General features: G+C 41.4%; 1 protein-coding gene across 27 annotated transcripts in view; it reads left to right on the top strand.

Moving 5' to 3' along the window:
* Positions 1-12,395, top strand: part of MAPK8IP3 (mitogen-activated protein kinase 8 interacting protein 3) — an 81,485-nt gene that overhangs the window by 25,471 nt on the left and 43,619 nt on the right. For 15 of the 27 annotated variants that reach the window (XM_064725864.1, XM_064725846.1, XM_064725854.1 and 12 more), the window contains exon 5: positions 10,447-10,470. The exons of the other annotated variants lie outside the window; for them this stretch is intronic. In XM_064725864.1, coding sequence (XP_064581934.1) covers positions 10,447-10,470 — 24 coding nt within the window. The remainder of the gene's footprint in view (positions 1-10,446; positions 10,471-12,395) is intronic. 27 annotated transcript variants of the gene reach the window in all.

Here is a 12,395-nt window from a genome sequence, read left to right as displayed (position 1 = left end):
GTAGAAATAAATTGTCTAAAATATAGGAATCAATTGAGAAAAACAAAAAAAAAAAAAGCTAGATGTCAGCTTTCCTGGGCAGATAAGGGATGTAGAGAGCTTGAGAGGACATGGTCTAAAAAGAACCAGTAGCTTGTAAGTGCTCATCTGTTCATAAAATTTCCCTTACCAGACTGTTTTTCTTCCTTCTTTTCTATCCCTCAGTCTGGAAATCTAGAGTGAGTTCCCAGAACATGATCTGATCCTAATCTTAGAGATGGAATGGGATAAGTGTGTTAGGCTTGTTTCTCTCCCAACTTACACTTCTGGAAGTAAGAATATATCTGTGGAAGTGCTTACAGTGAAATCTAAACCATAGGCAAAAGCAAACTTAGAACATCTCTCTTTTAAAGAGTGAATCCTGTGTGCACCTGCCAGCTTTGAGTCATAGAGTCATAGAATATCCTGAGTTGAAAGGGAGCCACAGGTATCATTGAAATCCAATTCTGAGTTGGACTGCATAGTAGAAATCAGTTTTAACTTCTTCCTTTCTAAAAAGCTTAAAAGCTTTTACTTCCCTAACTCTTGAATAAGCTGATATTAATTGTAGCTTTATGTTAACATTCCATGAAAGAGTGGCCCAGTGAAAAGTGTTGCTGGTAGTATCTACAACACTGCCAATCTCAGCTGGTGAAGGGCAAAATTTTCATCAAGAATTACCTTTTCATGTCTGTTTTGCGGAGAAAAGAAGAAACTTCACAACTTGTAAAAGTTGTAAAGCCCGGTATGTTTTTATTACGACGCGCGCCGGACGCAAGACTCTCCAAAAGGGCATGCGTACTCCTGAAGATTTCAGACTTCTTTTTATCTTCCTTCTAAATGCATATGCATACAGTTTCACAATAAGTTCATACATATTCATCTTGCATGACACTTAGCACTAATTCTTCTTTATCGGAGGAATTCTTAGGTCGGGGGCAGATTGACCTCGTGGTTTTTCTGTTTTTCTTTCTCTGTCTCCTCGCTGTCTCTGGAACGCGGCCTCTCCTTCAGCTTTAGCTCCACAGACTTTTCACCTCTCTCAGACACTTCACCTACTCTGTCTCATTCCCCCCTTTCCTAGGAAATAAGTAAATTCTTTTACTTAAGGAAAATTTCTACGACAATAAGTGTCTTTTAGCGCTTTACTATGTACATTCGACAAAGAGGTTAGTACAGCTATTCGTTGTAGCATCTTACAGTTCTAAATTAACAATATAATAGACAATCTTAAGCTTATCTTAACTAATATTAGTAAAACTACAATGGGGTGACACAACTTATCAAAGATTCTATTTTGCAGTTGGTGATTACTCAAAGATCACATCTCACTAGTGATTATCCGTATTTTATTCTTTGTAGAACTCTGGTTATTTCTTTTGTACCATGTTGGACAGTAATTAAGGTTTTTTTTCTACTTTCTCGGATTTCTTTCAAGACTTCTAATAGGTCTTGGTGCTTAATTAATTGTTTTATTAATGTAAGGTTCACCTCGATAGGGGTAGGTGGTAGTCTGTGATACATTGTGTAATTGGCTGTAATCAGCTGGTGGGATGTTACTGGTACCAAATACGAAAAATCACACTCAGTAATCTTAACAAAATTACAAATACAAATACAGAGATTAGAATGGTTTCTACTAGACAGAATAACATCATTGCTATTAATTTGTACAGCAGCACAAGCAGTTCTCAAACATACACCCTTTTCTAGTATATACGAGCACAGTTTTCTGGTCAGTGACTGGATGAATTTCAAAGTGACAAATACTCTGTTCAATGTCTAAACACATCTTGGGCATTAGCAGTATTGCTTTCACAAATGAATCTCATTTGTTCTCTAGTAATGCAGGATTCTAAGTTTACTACTTGCCACTTTTCATTCATCTTTTTGTGCTCACACTCTATGTTCTGAAGGATAGAGTGTTGTTTCTTCATGGTTTAATCTTAGGGCAATGATGGGATGGATAACATAAACAGTGGCATTACATATGGTAAGCACAAAGGCAGTGGCCACATTAGAAATAGGATCATAGGTGAAATTCACTATAATTTACCAGGATTAAAACTTCTTTTCAAAATCAATTGCATTATTTCATTCAATTTTCTGAATTTCAGCTGGAAAATTACTTTCACCCCTTTCCTATATGATCAGAGCTGCTGTTGCTTGTATCTATAACTGTGCTTGTATACAACTGAAAGCTAAAGACACATTATCTTGAACTATACTAAGTGCTTCTACTATCAATTTGTGGTCTTGGTCTCTGGCCTGTTCATACTTCTTTACTTTGGCAGTACTTTTGAAATCTGTCACTGGCTAGTTCTTAATGCTAGTAGAGATTACTATAAAGGCTGCTTCAATTTTGTTAGGCTACTTGCTGCAGCAGCCAGTTTATTCATCAGTATTTCTGAATCAATTCTATTTAAAACTCCTAATCTTGTTCTTAATATGCCAGTTAGATGTTTGTTATGGGGAACAGGAACTGCTTTCTGTCCATGATCATCTCTCCCTGCCAGAGGGATGTGCTGGGCTCTTACTACAAATTCAGACACACTTCACAAGTGTATCTGACAGAGGTTTAGGTCATACTTGAGACAGATGTTTGTTCTGAAATGTAGAGACTTCAGGGAATCTTAACTTCTCTCTCTCTCTCTAAAGCACTTGATTTCTCAGATGTGTGGCAAGCAGGAATGTCTCTCTTGCTCACTCACTTTGCTCTTAGCTAAGATCAAGCTGTGGACTGTGTTCAGGGCAGAAGATAATGGAGGGGAAATCTTGAGAGAAAAGCCTAAATTCATTGCAGTGCCTCAGAAGAAACTGGGATCAGGTTTCTGCTATTTGAAACACTCAGCACAAAAGTGATGCTCAAAATCTTACAGCTTGCTGCTGAGCTCTGAGGGGGTCTCTCTCTCTCTACCTCTTTTAAGCAGAATCTAACTACTTCAGACTGGGACAATCACTGATCTAAATCTCAGTAGGAAAAGGGATAGCTATAAATAAGGAAAATCACTTTATAAGGCCCTGCTGTGGTAAAAAGTGCAGTGTCTACTTTGAATTCAAATGAAAATCTGACAGTAACTTGAGCTCAAAGGCAGGTCACTTCTACAGGCTGTGTCAGGGTGAAATTACACTAACAGTCTGATTCACTTAGGTCATCACAGACTTTCTGGTGCTCATATACACCAGGGGAGGTTCAGACACTAATTACATCTGGTCTCTCATAAGCTATCCTATTGATGACTAAGCTCTTTACTTTGATTTCTTCTCTTCAGATTCTTTGAAGTGTTTACAGCTCTTGTTCTTGCTATTTTTACTGCTCACATACTTGATTCTCGTGGATTACTACAGTAGATATGTTTAATATAAACTTTCTTTATCTCAAAAGGTTTTCTTATGGATCTAGTATACTGATTAAATGCTAGGGACCAAGGCCATTCAGCATTGCTTTGGGTAGAGGTACTCTCTAGTTCTAAAACTTCAGTTATAATTCTATACAAAACAATTCTGTACACTAAAGTATGAGCTACTCTCGACTGCAATATACTCATTTTGCCCGAATAAGTTTTAGTCTCAGTTCATTGTCTCCTGGTGTCACTCTTGAAGGGGCTTCTGGGCCTTCTTCACTCGAGAGTGATGGATCTAGCATTCTGCTCCTTGATTTTGATTGCAGTGAAGGTGGTGAGAGGTACTTGCAGTGGTCTCTCCCACTGTGGTTCCGAAGTCTTCTCTGTAAGAGACTTAACATATACATCAACTCCAGGCTATCTAACTCCCTGCTCTGAGTTCCAGCCACAAGTTTCTCAATTACTCTGAGCTGTTTGCTTAATGCCACTATGTAAGTGGACATTCTGGACATTCTCCTTGTATTCTATTGTTTTCTATAAGGCATTCTAAAAGGATTCAGCATTCCTTTAGCTCAAAAGGTTTAGTTTGAATTTGCAATAGTGCTAGTGGAAGAGCTTCTTGCCCTAGTCTTACGATTTGCTGCTTAATCAAATGATTCATTCTCTCCCCCTGGCCGCTTGATTGGGGGCAGTATGGGGTGTGAAGTTCTTAATCTATGCCCAGATGGCTACTAATCTGTTGCACTATTTTGGAAATGAAAGGTGATTCTTTATCTGAGGATATTGTGGCTGGAACTCTGAAGCGTGGTATTATCTCTTGTAAAAATGATCTGGTCACCTCTTGAGCTTTGACAGTTCTGGTGGGGAATGTTTCTGGCCACTCTGAAAATGTATCTATTAATACCAGTAAATACTGATACCCCCCTTTCCTTGGGAGTTCTGAAAAGTTGATTTGCCACTGCTATACAGGCTCATGGCCTCTTCTAGTCTGACTAAGTTTTGGCCCGGGGGTATTTTGAGGTTAGTCTGGAGGCAAGGATCACATTATCAGCTCACCTGAGTGATAGTGGCATATAGATTCTTGACAATGATACAACAGTCCTTTCAATCAGATGTGTGTTGTAGAAAGCCTGTGGGAATTACTACTTCAAGGTCAACACTTCATTCTAGTGCACTCTGTATCACTCGCAGCCTCGGTCATTTCGAGAAAGGAGCTACACTCTATAAAAGGCTTTAAGTAATTAGGCTCTAGTGTGTTTTCTAGTGCCCTTCTTTTACTAGTAACTACGAAAATGGGAAGGGATTACTAGCTCTCTTTCAATGGTAGCCCACCCCTTGCAGTTGTACGTCTCTTTTGATTAGTATTATTGTATTATGGCTTACTTTCGAAGAAAATCTGTACTTCACCTTTTGCTGCTTTCTTTGCCTCTCCATCTGCCAGCTCATTTTTTTCTTCTAATTTTAAGCTCACTCTCTGGTGTGCCTTAATATGCTTTTTCAGGTAGCTGAACTGCTTCTAGCAGCTGGATTGTCTCTTCTTTCTCTGTGAGGTCAGCAGTCCCCTCTTCTTCTAGATGGCTCTATGTGCATGCACAACTCCGAATGCCTTTTGCTGTTTCTAAGGCATGGGTCCATGCATTTATCTCAGCATCCTGTGCAGAGGTACCTGTTGGTAAGGGTCCACACTCTATTACCTCTCTGCAGGTAGTCACTGTGAACTTTGCAATGTCGCTTTCTTGTCAGTGAACTAGGTCTCTGCATCGTCCGGAGGAGTGTCTTTTAAGTCTGGGCGGCTGGAGTAGGTAGCTTCAGTGGTCTCTAGGCAATCATGGTGTACTGCTTCTCTTTGATTCCACTGAGAAAAGAAGCTGGGTTGACAATATTAGTCACTACTATCTCTCTATCATCTTGCTCTACCATGATGGCCTGGTATTTCAGAAACTTCTCTGGTGAAAAGCCAGTGGCCACTCTTTACTTCTAGTACTGCAGACACTGTGTGGGACACTAGCACAGTCATTTTTGTCTCAGGATAAACTTGTGTGCCTCTTGAATGTTCAGCACAACTGCTGCTACAGCTCTGAGGCAACTTGGCTATCCTTTGGCTGTTGCATCTAGTTGCTTAGAGAGGTAAGCAACTGCCCTCCGGTATGGACTCAAGTCCTGAGCCAATATTTCCAGAGCAATTCCTTGCATGGAAATATAGAAAGAATGCTTTACTTACATCTGGAAGTTTCAAAGCTGGAGCCGACATGAGGGGACTCTCTAGCTGGCGAAAGGCCCGTGTGGTGTCTCTTGTCTACTGGAGATCTCAGTTCTCATTGGCAATAAGAGCATAGAGGGGTCTGGAGAACAGTCTACAATCATGAACCTACAGCTGGCACTACACTGCCATGCCTAAGAAGGTTTGGAGTTCTTTCGTTGTCTGGCGTTCAGGGTTTGGCATAGGGCTTCTCTGCCTTAAAGTCTGCTGCTCAGCACTCACTTCTTACTCTAGGTAGATTACTTTCTGTTTCACTACTTGTGCCTTTTTCTTTGAGACTCTGCATCCTTGGAGTCTTAGGAAATTCAAAAGGCTTACCGTCCAGGCTTCTCTTGCTTCTCTCGTCCGAGTGGCTACTAGAAGACCATCTATGTACTGCAACAGCCTCCTTTCTTCTTGTGGAGCTTCCTGGGACTCTGGGTCCTTGCAAGCTGTTCTCCAATCGGAGTGGAGAATTTTGAAGCTTTCAGGCACATGGACTGTGTGAGCTTGTGTTTGAATGCAAAAATGTTCTGGCTGGCTTCATGGATAGGGAGGCAAAAGAAGGCATCTCTTAGGCCTAAAACAGTGAACCAGGTTAGCTCAGGTGTTAAACAAGTTAGTAAGGTCTATGGATTTGCTACTACAGGGTACAAATTCTGTGTTATCTTATTGACAGCTCTTAATCCAGTACTACTAGTTATTGGACTGATTCTTTCTTTACTTTCTTTTTGAGGGTACTACTCAGTTCTCACTGGTTGTGTTCTTTCATTAAGCTTGATGGGGGAGCATCTCATGGGGGAGCATCTTTCACTCTCCCTGGTGCAGCAGAGGCTCATACCCTTGAAAACACTTATTTACTTATTCTAATATCTCTTTACTAATGTCTTTCTTAATTTCAGTGTCTGTTAATATTAAGCTTAACATCTTTATATTATTTGCCTCCAGAGTAACCTTTCTCATTTGAGAATGTTTAGCAAATTGAGCGAATTGTACAAAAGCTTTTAGGTACACATAGTACACATGTTACTTTAAAGGTTTGCAAAAGTATGCCTTTTCAGACTGGCCAGTTGTTCATTCTCCACACTACAACATAAACATTCTCCACAGGTACTAAAGCTTTATTTAAAACTGAACACATGACTCTTGTGCTGACAAAAATTCTTCTCTTTTGGGAAGGTTACTTTTACTCCTCCTCCCTTACTTTGGGAGGAAGCCTTTACAAATCATATGTACTCATTTTGCGAACTGTGATTGCTTCGCATTTCAGCGTGATAACTCTTGCCTGATTTCATACGTTGCTATCTTATGCTGCATGCTGAACAACATGTTTGATTTGCTTTCTCTTTGCCTTGTTTTCCTTTTCAGGGGCCAAGACCAGAGAGCAGTCCGATCTCACAGTCTCTTTGTTATTCTGGGTGATTTCTTAAAACAAAAGACATTTCAGCATACAAAAACTATTTCATTTATCTTCTTATTATAAAACAGTACTAACAGCAATGAAGCACTATAAATCTTTTTATTATCTGAGCTGCTCTTACTGGCAACTTCTTCTCAATGAGCCCCTCCCAAAAGGGGCTAATTTAGGAACCTGTTTGCTCTGGTCAGTTCTTATTATTTATTTCTCTTTGCCTTATCTCGTTTCTATTCAAACCTTTTTACAGACCTTCACAGTAGTTTCTCAGTTTTCTTCTTATACACACAGCTCTAGGTGGCAGGTATCAGATGTGATTCTCACACACAAGCTCTAAGACTTTAGGTTCTGAATCCGCTTGACCAGAAACTTTTAATTTACACTCGGGGCGTGTACCCTGACACTTATTGGAACAGCAAAACAGCAATACTAGTGTTTCTCATAAACACTGCACTGCAATAATACCTGCACATCCAGCTTTTGCCCACAGGCCATTCCCGTGTTTCTTGGGGAGACAGGGCAGCCAGAGCTGTCCCTGTGCTCAGGGCGCAGCCACTGTCACCTCACACAGCCTGCTAGCCTCTTGATGTACTAAAGGCTCTCCGAAATTGCTCACAAAGGCAGGCTATTCTGTTTATTACAGAGAACTTTAAATCTTTTCAGCAGATTGTTTCCAGTAAAGACTTACTGCAGTACCAACTGAAGTCTCATAAATCTCATAAGTCTCATTAACTAATTTATCTCATTCATCTCTTCTATATAAACTCTATTTTACAAAATATCAGTCTTTTCTAGTTCTCTTCTTGCACAATCTAATTAAGCATTGTGTCTACTTACACTTGTTTTGCTGCTTTGCAAAAGGGCTGTGCTAGTCACAGCTAAAACTCTGATATACCTGCAGACACAGACACACGCACTCACTCTCTCCCCCCCCGCCTTATCTCAAATTCACTAGAGCCAAGGCTTGAATTGCTGTGAGGGGGAGAATTCTTGGAATTCTTTTAACTCACTTTATCGAAGTTAAACATAAATCACCGTACTATAGCTCTCCTATGTAAAATTCTACTCTTGTTGCAACAAAATCTTAAAATCTCTACAAACACCACTATACAATCTGAGAATCAAATTACCACAATGCAGCGGAAGAAAATCACTACACAAAATCACTGGGGAAGGGCATATTTCTCAAAGTGCTCACTTTTCTCAACACAACACAGCACACCATAATTCGGCATTTACTCAAATCAATTTTTCCTGGACACAATCAAAATAACAGCACACAGTCTAGAGATCAAGTCTAAACATCTAAGGCAAAGGAACTCTCTGAGCTCATACTCACGGTTAAAATGTACTAAATCTACACAAATCACTACATTCAAACACGATAAATACTATCACTGACATTCTTCCACTCACTTCTCTGCGGGGCGCTTCTCTCCCTGCCCCCGCAGCCTGCTGCAGCCAGCGCCTCTGGCCTCACTCGGCTGCTTCAAACACGGGGAGTACTGACCCCCCCGCACTGTAGGGCACTGTAGATTTACTCTCTTTTATACACCATACACATATCACCTGCACGATCACAAACACAGTGCACTGGCCACACACATTAACTATACAGCAACACAGTGTCCGGACATCACACACACACACAAACAAAACACACGGGCTCACCAGTTCTGCTCTATTAGAACTATGAATCTTCAATACACACATACACGGGTTCACCCGGCTTACCTTCAAAGCCGCTAGCGGTCTGCTCCATCAGAACGACGAACTCGGCCTCTAATACAGCTGCTCTATCAGCTGAACCCCGTTTCTAATACAGCTGCTCTATCAGCTGAACCCCATCTCTAATACAGCTGCTCTATCAGCTGAACCCATGAACTCAGACGTCTCTGGGTGGTTTACTCCCTTTCTCTCCTTCCTCCCCCCCCTGGGGCCCCATACATACCGTATTTTCCTCCGCAGGCTAGCGGGTCGTTGTCTGTCCTCGCAGGTGGCAAGTTGAGACAAGCGGAGCCTCACCAGGAAAAAATCCTGGGGCGCGCCATGGAGGTCTGTCTATCCCCCCTGCCCCGCGGGGACAGAGAACTCCTACCTGGCTCGCCAAAATGTTTTGCGGAGAAAAGAAGAAACCTCACAACTTGTAAAAGTTGTAAAGCCCGGTATGTTTTTATTACGACGCGCGCCGGACGCAAGACTCCCCAAAAGGGCATGCGTACTCCTGAAGATTTCAGACTTCTTTTTATCTTCCTTCTAAATGCATATGCATACAGTTTCACAATAAGTTCATACATATTCATCTTGCATGACACTTAGCACTAATTCTTCTTTATCGGAGGAATTCTTAGGTCGGGGGCAGATTGACCTCGTGGTTTTTCTGTTTTTCTTTCTCTGTCTCCTCGCTGTCTCTGGAACGCGGCCTCTCCTTCAGCTTTAGCTCCACAGACTTTTCACCTCTCTCAGACACTTCACCTACTCTGTCTCATGTCAGAGAAGTTTGTCTTTTAAGTGTGGCACATTGCTAGTGTCCTTGGAGAGAAACACTATATGTCTGTGAAAAGCCCATGATGGGACTGTGATCCAAGTCTAGGAGCTACCAGTGGGAAATGGGAGTTTTTAGTTAATTTTCAGCTTTGCATGTGTGTGTGTGTGTGTTTTTGGGGGTGTGTGTGTAGCTCTGTTTGTTGTGCTTGTGCACAGCACCTGGGTCCGGTGTGTTTTGATGTAATTGCACAGCTGGAGGGAGGAACACCAGTGTTTGTGGATCTTAGTGCACTGGGTGGGGGGATAGGCATAATTTCTCATGACCTGCAAAACAAATTTGGGTGCATTTATTTAAAATAAATGGGGTAGGGAGAAGTTTTTGCTGCAACTTTTGTGGGGATGGTGTGTATCAATGGCCGTCCAAGAGGTGTAATGAGTTTGTACCTGTCACTATTGAGTAAGAAACGACACAGACTCTCCAGAAGGCTGGTTTGCATAAAGCTCACCTCTTTACTTTAGATCCTGTTTTATACATTGTTTTGATACAGATAGACCTGGTTGATCAATTAATCAATACATTTCACCTAATTGGCTAATTAACAAGATGCCCTTCTTATAAGCAATATTTGAAGAAATCAAGAAAACAGAGAGTAGGAAAACACCACCTGCAGGTTGTTTATGAAAATAAGCTATCATTGTTTATCTTCAACTCCCTAAAGTCTGTCAGATCAATTCTGGGAAAACTTATTAAGTTTTCTCGTTCTCTGACCAGGCTGTCACATCCACAGTACCTACTTCCATGTGGCATGGGGGTTGCAGTGCACGTGTACCTTGTGTCTGTGTTAGGTTGCATGTTTGCATGACATTTGCTCTCTAATGGTTGTTCTTTTTGTCTTGCTTTTTGTGGAATTGCTGCTGTTTGGCTGTTATGTTTGTCACTGCAGTCATCGCCAGTCCTGGAGGAAAAGGTAAATCCTATTGCTGCATCTGAACTTCATTAATCCAGGTGTTGTAGGTTGCTGTGGAGTGGTGACAGTGTGATGCTGGGAATGTATTGTACTGGCATATTTGCTCTCTGTGTCCACTGGCACCTGTGCTGGACTTGCTGGTTCAGGGGCGCTGAGGGAGCCATGGAGCTGGGATAACACAGCAGGGAGAAGCTTGTGCGTGCAAATGCAGAAGACACGCAAAGTTTGTTCCCAAAACAGGATCAGATGTCTGGGATGGGATGTTTACACTTCACATCCCCTAATGTTTTAAAAGTCATAGAATCATAGATCCGTAGAATCGTAGAATATCCTGATTTGGGAGGGGCCCATAAGGATTATCAAATCCAGCTCCTGCCCCTCCACAGACACCCCAACAATCCCATCCTGTGCCTCAGAGCGTTGTCCAAATGCTTCTGGAGTTCTGGCAGCCTTGGGGTTGTGACCGTTCCCTGGGGAGCCTGTTCATTGCCCACCACCATCTGGGGGAAGAGCCTTTTCCTGAAATTCAGCCTAAAACTCCCCTGGCACAGCTTCATGCAATTCCCTCAGGTTCCAATAAATTTCTTCTCTCTTATTTTACACTAGAGAGCAAGCCATGCCTGATTTTTGAGTGGAAGTAGAACAAATGTCTGTGTCAGTAAGTTTCCAATGGCACTTTTGGCTGATGATTGGGCAGGGAGTGCTGTGCACAGAGCCTTCAAAAAGACTAGTTCTCCTCTTTAAATGCTGGCAAACAAACTGTAGTTTTGTTATGTTTTGTAAACTTTAGGATGTTGCTTGTAGAACATCCTAATTCGGGTTTTGGCTACTGCAAGCCTTTATTGGAGAGTGTGCTGTTCACCTTGTAACTCAAGGTGGAACTATCAAGTGTTAAGACTCACCCTGGCTGATCCTGGAAAGATTTGGGTATGTGAGAGCAACTGCAGCACTTGAAGTTTAGACCGGGATGAGTCTAAATCAGGATACTTTAAATTTATTTGCATTTAAATTTGGTAGCCAACTTTGGGACGTCAAAACTAGAGCTAGCTCTTCCTTCCCCCTTCCTGGGAGGTTTTGGAGAGGCTTGAAGGTGTTTCCAAAGAAACTCATCAAGGAAATTTCCTAACAGTCTGTGCTAAAATTCTTTCCTGAAGATTCTACAGCTTCTGATGCTACAGAGACCCTGTGCCTCTTTAACAGGGACTGTGAAATTCACACATTTCCTCTCCATTTGGTGGCTCCTGTATTTCCTTGTGTGTTAAGTATGTATGTGTTTACATATCAACAAAAAAGAAAACATATAATTTAATGTCTGTCAGCATACTTTGGGGGCAGCTTTTATGTCTCAGTGCTGTCAATGAGTTATGTCAAGTCATTGCAGCGTAGTCACTAGGATATTCTGGCTGCACCACTGGTTTGACAAGGACTGTCCTATGAACGTTATAGGAAACTTTCTTCTGCTCCATAGACCTGTGAAAGCCAGACTCTCTTAAAACTGTAATTTGTTCCTGAAGAAAAGGAAAGATATAAACCTAATGGTTAAAGCATCTCAAAAAATGGCCCAAGTTTTTTGTTTTCTGCATAAAAAGAGAGATTTTTTTGGAAGTAGACTCTTAGAGATCCTTGGGTTATTTCTTAAACTGTATAACTAAGAATTTTCTGATATTGTAGCATAAAGTGGTTCTGATTTCCAGTTTTGAATGCCTTTATGATCTCTTCCACATAATTAACTCTACTTTCTGTGGTGCTTGTATCAGCACCAGGGTGAAGATTTCCTAGGAGGGGAAACATTTAGGCAAATGTAAGCTTTTGTAGAAACTTGAAATCCAGCTGTTAGAAGCTTTCAGGTCCTTGGAATGATAGCAGTGGGATAAAGAGAAGTACCTACAGCAGACAGGCAAAGGTAATTGTGCTTTGGCATCCAT

The sequence above is a fragment of the Zonotrichia leucophrys genome, chromosome 14 (genome assembly GCF_028769735.1).
Source record: "Zonotrichia leucophrys gambelii isolate GWCS_2022_RI chromosome 14, RI_Zleu_2.0, whole genome shotgun sequence".
In the NCBI taxonomy this organism is placed as follows: Eukaryota; Metazoa; Chordata; class Aves; order Passeriformes; family Passerellidae; genus Zonotrichia; species Zonotrichia leucophrys.
This window is presented reverse-complemented; position numbering and strand designations above follow the sequence as displayed.